This window comes from Labrus mixtus, chromosome 23, assembly GCF_963584025.1.
Source record: "Labrus mixtus chromosome 23, fLabMix1.1, whole genome shotgun sequence".
NCBI classification, from domain to species: Eukaryota; Metazoa; Chordata; class Actinopteri; order Labriformes; family Labridae; genus Labrus; species Labrus mixtus.
Genome location: NC_083634.1, coordinates 4,183,564 through 4,197,366, shown reverse-complemented (window position 1 = coordinate 4,197,366; position 13,803 = coordinate 4,183,564). Strand labels below are relative to the sequence as shown.

The window sequence follows — 13,803 nt, the reverse complement described above, 5'->3', positions numbered from 1 at the left end:
TGTACTCTGATTTTTCATATGTTTGGTGGCTCAGGTCAGTGTTAAAGTGGTCTTCACAAGTCTTTAAGTGGAATGTGTTGCTGTAGATGGCCTCTTCTCAGAAAGCATTTAATCAGCTCACAGGTTAATCTATGCATTATCCTCTTCCTTATGTGATTTCAGAAACGTATACAGTGTTTCTGATGGTCGGCGGTAACTGGAACTTGAGCATGTCCAGTATATATTTGACGGCAGATCGGGGTTATCAAGGATGAATCTGTTTCTTTTGAAGGTGCCTTAGTTGAGTGTCAGTATGATGTGGTAATGTCTCAAGAACCAAATGAAGGTAAGCATGTAAATAATAAACAAACAAGCAACATTAATAAGTAAATGCTCATAGCAGAGAAGAGGTTCATGGAGCTGTATCATGTTTTTTTTTTTGTGTCTGACGACGTAATGTTCTCTGATGAGTTGTTGGCTGCCGTTAAAACTCAAACGTCTCAGCCTCGTTAAACAACTTGCTAAACTCTGTAGTAAACAGACGCTTCATCACAATGATTTTGTATAATGATTTCTTGTAAACAGATAGTGCTATGTGCCTTTTAATGCCACAATGTATGGTTTTTACAGTCCTGCAACACTTTGTCTCGCAATTAAAAAAAAAAAAAAAAACACAACATATTAAGATGGCGTTGAAAGGCTGACTTTATTTGGCAACTCTTGTTATCTTGATTCAGTACAAACCCAAAATATATATATAAAGCCAGAACGAATGTAAACTGTAAAAGAGGAAAATTCTTCATGGGAGGCGGATTCTCCTCCCGGCTTACAAATCAAAGATCTCTTCAGACACCTTGTCCGTCAGGTAAGTGTTCAAGTGTTGAAGGTAAAACCTCAAGAATACGAAAACTCATAGTACTCATGAATGCAATAGATTGAATACAAATAAAAAAAAGGACGATACCTCATGTCGCTTTGAAAAGATCACAGAATAAGACTTATTGTTGCAACAAAGAAGGAAGAACTCGTGGTCGAAACTCAACCACTTACTTTCAAAATGATTTCAATCATCAACTCATCACTAAGTGCCTACTCCATTATTTGTCCTTCAAAAACTATCCTCTTCTCCCAACAGGCTTATGTGACTTCGAGGTTGGTAACTTTGTTTACAATGTGTGAACGCCTGGGTACGCACTCCAGGTCAAATTTGCTCTCGTAGATGGTGGGGCAAATCTTCCAGCGGTTGTTGCGGTAGATCCCCAGGTATGTGTACACGTCCGGCTTGTAGGTGAGAGGGCATTTGACACCTGTGGCACGGATGACCGAGTCCAGCCTTATAACCTCATTCTCCTCCGTGAAGTTCTGATTATAGGCGCATATCACCTGTCTCCCCCCTTCCTTGGGATTATTGGGGCTGACTTTAACGAGAGAGATCTTTCCATCCAGGGCTGCTCTGGCCACACACTCCCAGGCATTGTCCAACTTGAAGCCAGGGTCCAAGTGCATGAGCCACTTTCCTGTGAGCACTCCGTGGTTAAGGGCCAACTCTTTCACTGTCTGGAAGGAGATGGGTCGGCCACTGGCTGAAAGTTTCTCCCAGCTCTCCTGGAGGCCTGCGACATCCCCGCCACTCGGGCAGTGGTTTGTGCCCAGCACTGCAATCCACCCTACGGGGCTGACACCCCCTTCCTCATCTCCAAACCTGTACACCTGTGAGGGCCTGTTGCTCTCCAACCAGCCGTCAAACTCAGATCTGGGAGTTCTCCTCGAGTCAAACACAATCCAGGGGTCCATATCTGCAGCCATGGCTTCAGCTGCATAAGTCTCTGCAGCAAAGCGGGTCTCCACCTCCCCTTCTACAGGGCCCTCTTCCTCCTCCATAATGCTGTCTGTGTGAGGATATTGAGCAGATCCTGGAGCCTGTTGAAAGGAGAATTACGTTAATGTTGATATTAAAGCTTGAACCACTGATGTGTTAGTTTATCATACTTCAAGGCAGGGGATGTTTACAATGCTGCTAGCTCGCCTGCTACATTAGCAATACGTGTTTAAAATACTCATCTTCTCGCTTATTCTTCCACAATAATAACCCACCACTCCTTCCGTTGTGTAGCATTTAAAGTTGTAATGAAACATGCAGATTTAAACACGGGTTTGGTCATTTTTAATTATGTGGCGCAGGTACCACAGGAGTTAGCATGCTAGCTAGCTAGCTGCATGTTCGTCTTCTTAGTCAATTTGGTGAATAAAATGATGATTTACAGCCAAAAGAAACGTAAAAACATGCGTTATTTTCGCTGAAATGATAGGCATTATGTTGCATTAATGGTAAAGTGTAGTCTTCACGTACCTAGCGGGGTTTTTAAGTTTGTTCTCCAGTGTTGTTCTTCCGCTCAGACGCCGCTTCGCTCGGTGGTTTTTGCGATAACAAAAAGACTCAATTCAATGTGTGACAGTTAAAGAAACATTATATTGCTTTGTTTATTGATTCATCACACACACTTAAAACACTTTGTAATTCGGGGAAATTCGGCGCGCAAATAATTAAACGAAACGATGCTATTCTCAAATTAATTTACACATTTCTGCAGTAGAAAGAGGATTATTTAAGCTTTACAAGCTAAAAAAGTTACTAAATTATATATGACGTGTCCAATGACTCAACTCACTTTATCTTACCAGAGATATGCAAACACGCGTTTATTTTAATCATTATGTGTAATATCAAATCAAATCTGCATCGCATTGTTTGTTTAAAAAATACATATTAACACAACTTTAAAAGTTTATTTTTTGTAAAAGCAGCTGGATAGTGAACCTGACGGCGCTGTGACCCTGCGGAACCCTACCAGACGAAAACCATGCGTTCAGGTGCTGCTCGGACGCTCAGGTTTCCCTGGTTGGAGAAGATGTGTAGACGAGCTTTAAAGTCGTAATGTGTAAACGTGATAAGATATCTTTATTGATATCTTGTATCACTGTACAAGTTGGAGCAAACCTGAAGTTTCATAATAGACGTAGTTATATACAGAAAATGTGCAAATAAAACCCAAAAATATACGAGTACAAATCCCAGAAATGTTTAAAATCATGGGAGCGATGAAAAAAGTAGGCTGTATTTTAATGTTTAAATCAAACAAAGCAACTCTTATTCGACTATAAATAAGGACACCATATACCATATAATACTTGACAAAAAAAATCTATTTTAAATTGATTAAACGGTTTTTTTTCACCAGCAGGCCAGCGTTCACTTGTGTCTTCCGTATTTTAGTGTTAGATTTATCGAAAACAAAAATGTTTCCCGGCTCGCCCTGTTGTTCTACTGACTTCAGGGACGCAATCACGCGAACGTCCCGAGCAGAGAACACATTTTTCCGATTATTCTGTCACAACGCGAATGCAGCGAGAGAACGAGTGACGACGACGAACTGCTAACGTGTTAGCTCGGTTAGCTGCTGGCTAGCTAAAGTGTATGTGTGTGTGCGCGGTGGAGGAGGCGATTAATTTGTTACAGAATAATTCTCAAGAATATTCTGAGTTGTATTTTAACTGAGCCGCCCGAGTTAAACAAGTATGCCTAGCAAAAAGAAGAAATACAACGCCAGATTCCCTCCGGTAAGTTAAAACTTTACCGAGCCGGTGTTAGCTAACTTCTTCGGCTAGCTTGAATGAGATTCGGCCTGTTGTGTTGCCTTAATGGTTAGCAACCAACAACCAACACATTTACATCCTAATGTCAATAATAGTATACCATTATACAAACGCCATTAGTTCCCTTTACTTAGCAGAGTAACATAGCAACCAGGAGCTTGTTAGAGCACTTTGAAGGCGTTTAAATGAGTAAACTAATTAACGTTGTTTTTAGCATTACAAGCTAACAACTCAATGTTAATAATATGTTGTCTGTAGCTGCACATTTTACACAGTTTTGATGCACATATATCTTAAAATCTGTGCAGCATGATTTGATTTTAACTTGCAAGAAATTAAATCCCTTATTTGTGTTATTTTGTTACTAAAAAACATGTTTATTTACTCTTACAGGCCTTAGGATGATGCACATACAGTATAATTCTAATTATATTTATACACTGTACCATTAAACTAAAGGTTTTCTCCTTCCAGGCGAGGATTAAGAAGATTATGCAGACAGATGAAGAAATAGGCAAAGTGGCTGCAGCAGTACCTGTAATTATTTGTATCCTTCCTGCAAGTTTTCCCAACACATGACTGTTTGAATGAGGTTAAAATATCATCTGTGTGTCAAGAACCAAACAACTCATGCTGTGATTGATTTAGCTATAATAATAATAACTTTATTTATATAGCACCTTTTAAAAACACAGGTTTACAAAGTGCTTTGACAAACAAGAACAGAACAAACTAAACCAAACACAGAAGAACATAAACAACAGCAAGAACATAACAAATACAAAATACTAAAAAATAATTAAATACAATTCAAGAGAAAAGAACCCATAGTGCACGATACCCAACAGACATATATAACCCGACTATCACAAGAACCATCATAAGAACCATCATAAGAACCCAAGAGGACCAAAGATTTAAAAAGATGTAAGAAACTAAAAGAGCTAAAAGCAAATCAAAAGATAACAGCAATAAGAAGGTAAGAGCAGTAAAATAAATAGAAATAAGTGGTTAAAGGATCAAAAAAAAAAAAAAACTATAATTGATGTGATTTAATTTGTTAAGGTAATCAAGAACAAATAGGTTATAAGTCAGCAAAACATCTTCTCCCGTTGGCTGTAGCCTGTTGTTGTTGTTAGGGACAACAGAATAATAGAAGCTGATAACTTGTGATGGGTGTTTTCCCGAGCTCTATTCAATACTGTCACATATTTGTTGTTTGTCTGCCTTTTTTGATACTTAAAGACAAGAAATTACCAAACACTGGGGCCTAGGACCTCTGGATTTGTCAGTTATCGAAACTGATCGATATGATTTAGTATTATTTTGAAGTTTAAACATCTGCCATCGTGACAACTGTGATATAAAGTGTCCTATAGAGGTGTGAGTAAGCACTGTCAGGTAGAAATGAACTGTAAATCTGTTGTACTCATGATTGTGTCTCGAAAAAGCACCATCAGCCTCATGATTTAATCATATGACAGATGTTTGGGCTCTTAGCTGAAGCAGCGTAGAGTCGACCATGTGAGTGAATTAAAGTCATTTACGTACACACCTGCCAGTGCGTCTTCTCTTCCTTAACCGAGACGTCAGCGAGAGCCCTGGAGCTTTTTTTGGAATCATTACTTACGAAGGCTTGTCACGTCACCCAGTCCAGGAATGCAAAGACAATGACGACATCACATCTGTAAGTATGTCTGCGCGCGCGCGCGTGTGTGTGTGTTTGAGAGGGAGCTGGATAACAACAGGAAAATGATGTCAAAGTTGTCGTGTGATATTGGATGCATGCAGCTAAAAAAAAGTGTTATGTCTTCATTTCGTCCAGATTTAGATAAAGAAAGTTAAAAGTTCCTTGGTGTCTTGAAAGGGACATTGTCAGAGTACCTGTGAGGTTTGCGTTACCTCGACAGTAAGGCTGAGTTATTGTCTAATACACTACTTTGTGTCTCAAAGTATGTCTGGTTAGTAGTCTCCTGCTCCTGTCAGTAGAAACTTACTGTGTGAACAAAAAAAAAAATGTATAAAACCCCCTTTATCTCTTTGTCGTCATGTTGAATTTTCCTCTCGTGAAGAAATGTGGAGAAAGAAGTTTCTTGATTTCTAAATGGCTTGTTCGCAGGAAGCAGTGCATCGAGTTGGAGCAACAGTTTGATTTCTTGAAAGACCTGGTGGCAACGGTGCCGGACATGCAGGGCGAGGGGGAGGAGAACCACACGGAAGGGGGAGAAAAAGTCTCGCGCAGGTATCTCTCTCGCTCTCTCTCTCTCTCTCTCTCTCAGACACACTGACACATACATGTTTAGTAAAGCACCATGACTACCAGGGAACGTCTTATAGGGCTTTCACACTTGCAGAAAACTCCTGATAAACTCCTGATATTTTCAGGAGCTGTATACCCCCCCCCCCCCCCCCCCCCCCCCGCCCCCGGAGCAGTCCTCCTGAAATAATCTAGATATTTTCAGGAGTGCAGATGTGAAAACGGCTTAAGTCGACACTTAAAAGTTGACACCAGGAAACTCAGATATTTGTTGTTATCATGCAGCCACTGATTAGAAGTTCCTGGGGACCTCTAGTAATTTGTTATCAAAGATGTTAAATCACAAGAGGTCCACAGATAATACTAGTTCCATGAAGTAAGGCTCTAGTTTGACTCCTCTATCTGGTCGTCACATTTATTTAAACGTGATATTCGGTCATTTCTGATACTTGCAAACAAAAGCAGAGTGAAACGTTGGACATGAATAACTCGACCATCCTCCTATACGGACACAAGAAGAGCTACCGCTGCCTTTTCCATGAACGTCTGCTCCTGTAATTGGTATTGACTAAAGCAAGGTTTGTTTTGTGATAATAGATTAATTACAAAAAAAGAAGAACAAGAGCGAGCAGAGTTTTCAGCTCCTCAGAGGGAGAACTAATTATTGAGGATTGTAGAGAAGAAGAAGTATTGACTGTCTGCTCAAACACCGGCGCTGCAGCTGAACGGAGGCAGAGAATTTCACATCAATTAAATGAGTTGGGAGACTTTTTCACTAAAGTGTGGCTGATTGGATTGTGATTCAATTTAAAGTGGTTGTAAGCATGGAGTATTTAGAAACTTCTCCTCAGCCGTGGTGATAAGAAACACAGCGCATCTTTGAATATTAATGTCTGAGAGTGATCTCCAGCCGAGGCAGCAGCAGCAGCATCGTCCACTTCTCTCTGTTTATGTAAATGATGTCGATTTAAAGCTGCGGGACAGTTTCCAAAAAAAAAAAAAGTAGTCGAGTATCTGCTGCAGAATCTTGTGACTGAACCCTCTCCAAAATCTACATCCCACAAAAAGCTGAAACAGCAAGTCCCTTTGACGTAACATTGAGGGTTCTTCTCTGTTTTCTATCCAGGGGTCGGAAACCAGGGTCCGGCCGCAAGAACGGGGGAGCCGGCTCCAAAGGCAAGGACAAGAAGTTGTCTGGCACAGAGTCGGAGCAAGAGGTGGGCGTTTTGTTATTTTTACATCGAACAGCCATCGACAGTGTGAAGGAGTTACATTTGTGCATCTCCCAAAGTATATGAAGGAACATCTCTATCATATGTGAGGTTTGCCTGCTTAGTAGGTTATTTAAACCTTTACTTTGTACAGCCTGTAGGTGAGCCTGCTCTTCATGAGCTGCAGCCGTGATGTCTTTGTAGGTTGATGGCTAACTTTCCACTCCGGCTTCTAGAAGTAAATGATTACTAGCTTTACAGCAAAGGTATTTGAATAAGGGCGCGGTCACATTGCCGATCCGTACCGTGCCTAAGCACACTTCACCCCCAAAGTCCAGTTTGTTTGACCAGTGTGACCACTCCGTACACTTCTTTGGCCATTAAAATGACTCAAAATAAGACACAAAGTCAGTAAAGTAGCAACCCCCCTCCGGTTCAAGTTCAGATCCCTACAGACTAAACTACTGCAGCCCTGAAATCATCGTTTCAGGCATTTTCAGGGCGCTGGTGGTGCAGTGGTTAGTGTGCGTGCCCCAATGTATAGAGGCTGTGGTCCTCCAAGCGGGCGGCCCGGGTTTGAATCTGGCCTGTGGCTCCTTTCCTGCATGTCGTTCCCCACTTTCCACTCTCTATCTGACTCTATCCACCGTCCAATCTCTACAATAAACGCACAAAAAGCCCCAAAAAATAATGAATTGGGCATTTCAATAAAGCTGTATGTGTGCCTTACTGCCTCTCTGTCAAGCATTCAGATTGCAGATGAAACAGACAATACAAAATCCCTTCCTTCGATGTTCTGACTGGCTTGGTTAATGGCTGCTTGGTGCAGTTTAGAGGAGCAAGCAGACCGCAACTGAACGCTGACAGAAACACACATTAATACGATTTCTGTTTGTACTACGTAAAGAATTCTTTGCATGATAATTGATCTACTCTGTGTGATGTAAGGAAAGAAACTCCACGCACTACTTCTATAAACAATGTTCAGTCAGATGTCCATGTTTGAGTTCAGAAGACTCACGTGTGTGTTTTGTTTTGCTTGAAGCAATACGACTCCTCTGAAGACAGCGAGACGGACGGAGACGAGGAGGACGGCTCTCAGTCAAGCACAAACATGCCGGCTGCATCCAGGTTCCAAAGGTAAGGAGACCTGTCGCGTGTGTCCAGATTCTGTAGGTCCACATAGTGCTCAGATCCATTTCAGACCGATTATAGTTGAGTACCTCTCATTAGAAATAAAAAACATGTTTTTGGAATTGAAAAAAAACAAAGTTCCCACCCTGTCAGGTAGAGGAATATAATATATAACCTTACGGCTACAAACAAGAAGAGGGCGCTGTTTTTCCACATAAACACAGGTCTCAAATCCAAACGATTTCAAGTCCAGTTTTAAGGCGACAGCATGTCAACACTTGAGAAACGCTTCAGGGTTCCTGCAGATCCTTAAAATGTCTAAAATCAGATTGTAAGAAGGTCATAACGTTTTATCAGAACTTTTCAGTGGGGAAGTCAGGGGTCACAGGGGTCGGTTCATACCTCGGTTTTGGGGTCACGGTTCGGGACTAATTCGGTTCAACAGAAAAAAATAAAAGTCCTGGATACATGGGCAAGTGTTGTGAGTCTTTGTGCGTCATATCTAGCTTTTACAAACCCCCATTGAGAGGGAGAGGGAGAACAAGGTGAGGAAACATAAGCTCAAGGAGACGTGGCTTTAAGAGGAAAAATACACAATGGATGGCAGAGACAAACAATCAGCAATCAGATATTCAGAAAAGCTTTTCAATTTTTGGCAGTCTGTTGAGTCCCACATGAAATCAGAAAACCACTGACGCTGTCCAGTTAAAAAAAAAAAAAAAGGGGGGGGGGGGTATTAATTCCTCTCTTTCAGGGTCGTAAAAGGTCTAAAATCAGATTTTAAAAAGTGTGCAGCAACTCTGAACATGCAGAATTTGTTTTACACAAAACCGACTGCTGTAAAAAGGAATCTACATGAGAAGGTAGGAGCTTCACGGCCACAATCTGAGATTTCAAAATAAAGTAGAACGTTTAGGAGAGTAAAGTCGTTATATCAGCAGAGCAGCAGCCGCATCTTGTGAATTTACTTTAGTACCTTTCGGTTTCACAAATAAGGAAATACTTCATCTGTTATCACATCGTCATGAATATCAGGAACCTTTCCTGAGAGAGAACCCCGCTGACTTGGACGAAATCGTTGACTGACATGAAGTTGAGCAGATGTTGCATAATTTCTTTTTCACTCTGAAATATTAAAACTCCTCTGTCTGCCCCCCCTCCCCTCCCCCATGCAGCTCAAACTCCCCCCCTCAGAATATGGACATGGGCAACATGGGCAACATGGTCTCGATGGGCGGCATGGCTCCGGCACAGCCCCAAGGTGGCATGGCCTTCGCCCCCCACCCCTCCATGATGAGCGCCGTGCCGCCTCCCCCAGCCCCCGCACCGCACAAAAACGAGGACGACGACGATGAAGACTATGACTCTTAGCTCCCTTTCCCCTCCTCCTTCACACACACACATATTCTCTCTCAACATTATTTTTTGATTTCTTAAAATGAACTTGCGGCGGGCGACAAAAAAAAAAAAGAATAAAAGACTCTTCATCAACGCCCTCGGGAGACGGCTCAGAACGCCAACGCCGCCGCCGCCGCAGGATGAGGAGATAGAAACCTGGTTGTATATTATGTGTTTTAATTTTCTTTTTTTTAAAAGGTTTTATTTTATTGTAGAGGAGGATGTTTTTTAAACAAGTCGGTCGTTCTATCTTGAATATTAAAAACACGGCAGTCGTCACTGTTGTCTCGCCATGAGCCCCCCCCCCCCCGCAGACAGGAGAAGGTGTGCTTTGTGTTTCCTTGTACATTTTTTTTTCTCTTTCGGCACTTTTTTTCTTTCTTCCTAAATTCTCTGTGGTAGAAGTAATGGAGTGAACTCAAACCCTCAGGTCGCCTGAAAGAAATCTATAAAGTCTTATTACAACCTCCTTCAAAATAAAACAGTATTGGATGTATTTAAAAAAGCGATCAGTGCTCGTCAAAGGTAGAGGAGCTCGTCGTCTCTATCACTCTGTTCTGATTGGCTGCACACACGAGAGCCGCACTTCCCGGCTTTGTCACGACTCGCTGCTCAGTACGATTGTCGGGCTGCAACATAAACAAGGAAGCAGGTGTATTTTTTTACTATCGGTTAGCTAACCGCAGCTTTTTTTTTTCTTTTGCATTACTTTCTATTTTTAATTGACGTTTTTATCAAGACGAGTGTAAACCTTTCCCCGCCACCGCCCTGAAGTCAAACATATCAGCAGGTCAGTGATTCACATCCACTTTGTTGTTGTTTCTGACGCTCTGAGTGTTTTCTGATCTGCACATTATTATTTTCTACGACCAGTAAAGTCCCTTAAATCACCCATCAGAATGATACTGTGACTCGGACCATAACTTTGTTTTTAAAGTTGTTTGTGTCTTTTGTCCTCTCTTTATTTCTACTCTGGCCTCCCCTGAATTTATTTTTTTCTCCAGTGACTTTCTCCTCCATTGTTTTTTTTTGTTTTTTTCTCTTTTAGCTTGTTTTAAAGTACCGATTGAAAGCAGATGAAGATGGGGCTCCCCCTGTATGTGTCAGTCTCAGTATGAAATATTTCCAAATAGACAGTTGACACTATTGTAAACTTTTAACATTCTTTTTATTTTGTATGGGTGAAATAAAGTTCATATTTCAATTAAAAAAAGTGACTCTTTGGGGTTTTTGTGTCCAGACGAGGAAACTAATATTTTAATTTTTTTCTTGTTGATGTATTGGTTTAAAGGAGCAGTATGTAACTCTGACACCTAGTGTTTAAAATGGGTAAATTCTAAACATTGTAGAGAGCTGTCTCCCCCCGCCCCCTCCTCTCTAGAGTCGATGCTCACACAGGTCACCATGTGGTGGACTCTGTAGCTTCAGTGTTTATCCAGCTCTGCATCGGTCTGTAAACCTTTCTGTGTTCTAACCTCTCTCCATTTTTCAAAAGCATCTCCAATATTGATCCTAGTTTGAGCACGTTTCTGCTCGTGGAGCTTATTAGAAACATGCAGAGGCTTTTTAGGTCGGGTACAATCACTTCTATCTGAACCACTTCTCTTGCCCGCTTCCATCGCTGCAACACCTGTTGACCTGATAACTGCTCTCATATCTGACAAACCGAGGGGCGTCCAAAACGACCTGTTTGAGCACACATTTTCTGAAAAGAGGAGCCAGCAAAAGATGGAGAGGATGGACTAGGGACACATATTATTGTTAGAGAAACATGATGTGTATTTGATGTAACATGTGACCTTTAAATATCAAAGAAAAAGAAGAAGGAAAAACTGCTAAAACAAAAATCTTCTCTGCCCCCTAGTGGACTATCTGTGCACTGAACGTATCTGGTTGTATTTTAACTGAACTGTATTAATCTCAATGCAGAGGTCTCAAAAACCTGATGGATTCAATATGATTCACTTAAAGGGTTAAAATGAATTATTTTCAGGTGATTCCCCAATCATGTTTCAGTTTCAGAGGCGTGAACCACATCCTTTGTATTCCTGATTATAAACTATGCCTCCTGACACATGTTACGTTTTTTCTCCTTTGTGTTTAGCAACATAAAAAGGTTTCCCATGGATCTCTCCGCTATCTAAATGACTCATGCAACCTGAAGGACAAGGGTTGTTATTTTCCCCTTAACTTTGCAGCCTCCTTCTGGTATTTGAATCAGATAAGTGCAAGACAGCACAGGTTAGTGGAGAGGTTTTCACAGAGAGGGGATTGTTACCATCATGGACACCCATTCCACTTGGCTCCGAGAGTGTGTCCAGCCCCTTTCCTCTTCCTCCTGCCTTGTGTGTTTTTTAAACAGTCTATTTTGTCGTGTAAATGTATCCCCCCCCCTCTCCTCACCCCCTCAAACCAAGCAAGCAACCCTGAGCCGGGGCCGCAAAAACAACTGCATCCTTCCTGCACAAGCGTTGACTCAGCGAACTGTGAGGAGGGCGGGGTCAGCTGTGTGGGTTAGTGTGTATGGACGAAGGGAGGGCCCCGGGGGGGGGGGGGGGGAGGTGGGGGGCGTAGGTGGTTGACTTTAGGAGGTCGGTGCCCAAACAAATGGCCGCTGTGGGGCAGGGAAGGAGGGAGGGGAAGGGAGCCATCAAAGGGGCGAACAGAAGGAAGCACACTGTTTCCACACAGCAGCCGGCGGGGCCAAAGGTGGCCCTCGGATTCCCATCCACTCCCATCGAGCCACAGACTTTTTAAGAGCTCTGCGCGTCCGTAAAAAAACAAAACATGGGAAAATGTGGGCAAAGAGGAATTCCCTGACCTTTCAATAAGAACCAAAGCCTTTCATCGCGAGGATACTTAGAAAGCACATGTTTAGAATGCACTTTGTGTTTTAGCCCAGCTCGTTAATAGCCTCAAAAATCTGCACCTGAGGCTGTTTGTTAAATTCTGTCTGAGCGTTTCCTGTCCCTGCCTCTACATGTGATATGTGGGATCCAGCCTAAAGTATCAGTTTTGTACTGAACATCCCAGCTTACCAAAAAGAAAAAGACATTATGCAACCTCGATTAAGATCCAAATAATGAGAATAAACAAACACACACAGTATTAAGTGTTGGAAAGATGAAGAAAATCTGATTCAGAATATTAACTTAACTGTAGAATTATAGGGCTTTCACACTCCAGAAATCAGAAAGAGTTTCTCCTGCCAGACCCCGAGTGAAGCTGATGTGAGAACACAGCAGGATATTCTCCGGAGAATTCACCTCGAGCCAATAGGAGGGGGGAGTCACTTTGTATACTGTGACTGCTGCACGGTGCATCGACTTTAGTGTACTTAAGGCAGTCTTTCTGTCATTCCCAAACATGGTCATCACCCATTGGTTTCTGAAGGGCTGCTGTGGAAGCCCGTCCATGGCGGAATCCCTTAAGTCGGATAAGCTATTCATTTTTAGATTTCTACATTATGTTTACAACCTATTTTTTTCGCTAGCCACAATGAATAACTCACTTATTATCACATTTACTCACTTACAAACCTTTGCTCACCAAGCCACTGCAACATTCACTGATGACGTAGAGTTCGCTCACACATCGCTCGAGTGGAGCTCCTCTTTCCCGTCCAAATGGTCACTTGTGGCTCCAGAAAACCAAGATGGCTACTGCTGAAATGCCAAACCAAACGGCCACAAACCAGTGGGGTTCAACATGACTGCCACGCCTAGTTCTGATGTTCGGGTGGAGCTAATCACAACACATTGAAATACTTTTAATTTAACTTGATTTTGCATCCATTGTTGTTAATTGCCTTGTAGATTTCGGCTCTTAAAGACTGCCGTATCGACCATAACAGTGGAGGACCAATTGGCAGACTTCTTGAAAGTATTGCATCAGATATTTGCCACCAGCAAACCAGTCATTAGAATGGAGGTTCAGTTAAGAAGAGGCTGTGTTTTCTCGATGTTAAACCAAAAGTTTGAAGTGACAGTATTCCCTCTGCGTTAAACTTTTAAATGAGCTACATTGGACTCTATCTGATGAAAGATTGTGCGACAGTAAATCCCACTTCGACGGCTCCACCGGCTCAGAAGATTGAAGCTTTTTTTTGCATCAAACAGAACAAAGACCAGTTAGCCAGACGAGCGCTAAATGCTTTCAAATGTGTTGCTT

At 42.0% G+C, this 13,803-nt stretch overlaps 2 protein-coding genes across 2 annotated transcripts; one reads left to right on the top strand and one right to left on the bottom strand.

Annotated features, from left to right (window-relative positions):
• Positions 1 to 666: 666 nt before the first annotated feature.
• On the bottom strand, positions 667 to 2,420 carry c23h11orf68 (chromosome 23 C11orf68 homolog). Its single transcript, XM_061031929.1, has 2 exons — positions 2,330 to 2,420; positions 667 to 1,899 (listed from the first exon to the last, which is right to left on the bottom strand). The coding sequence occupies exon 2, from the start codon at positions 1,858 to 1,860 to the stop codon at positions 1,117 to 1,119; it is 744 nt and encodes a 247-aa protein (XP_060887912.1). The 5' UTR covers positions 1,861 to 1,899; positions 2,330 to 2,420; the 3' UTR covers positions 667 to 1,116.
• A 963-nt stretch (positions 2,421 to 3,383) lies between these two features.
• Positions 3,384 to 10,847, top strand: drap1 (DR1-associated protein 1 (negative cofactor 2 alpha)). Its single transcript, XM_061031090.1, has 7 exons — positions 3,384 to 3,597; positions 4,108 to 4,180; positions 5,227 to 5,320; positions 5,753 to 5,875; positions 7,017 to 7,107; positions 8,147 to 8,241; positions 9,411 to 10,847. Exons 1-7 carry the CDS (start codon positions 3,556 to 3,558, stop codon positions 9,604 to 9,606), a joined length of 714 nt encoding a protein of 237 aa, XP_060887073.1. The 5' UTR covers positions 3,384 to 3,555; the 3' UTR covers positions 9,607 to 10,847.
• Positions 10,848 to 13,803: the final 2,956 nt, after the last annotated feature.

Excerpts from the sequence above, each read along its gene's own strand:
- c23h11orf68 (XM_061031929.1), bottom strand. The coding sequence starts at position 1,860 with ATGGAGGAGGAAGAGGGCCCTGTAGAAGGGGAGGTGGAGACCCGCTTT.
- drap1 (XM_061031090.1), top strand. The coding sequence starts at position 3,556 with ATGCCTAGCAAAAAGAAGAAATACAACGCCAGATTCCCTCCG. Across the intron at positions 3,598-4,107 it reads ACAACGCCAGATTCCCTCCG|GCGAGGATTAAGAAGATTAT; the intron begins GTAAGTTAAAAC and ends TTCTCCTTCCAG. Across the intron at positions 5,876-7,016 it reads GGAGAAAAAGTCTCGCGCAG|GGGTCGGAAACCAGGGTCCG; the intron begins GTATCTCTCTCG and ends TTTTCTATCCAG.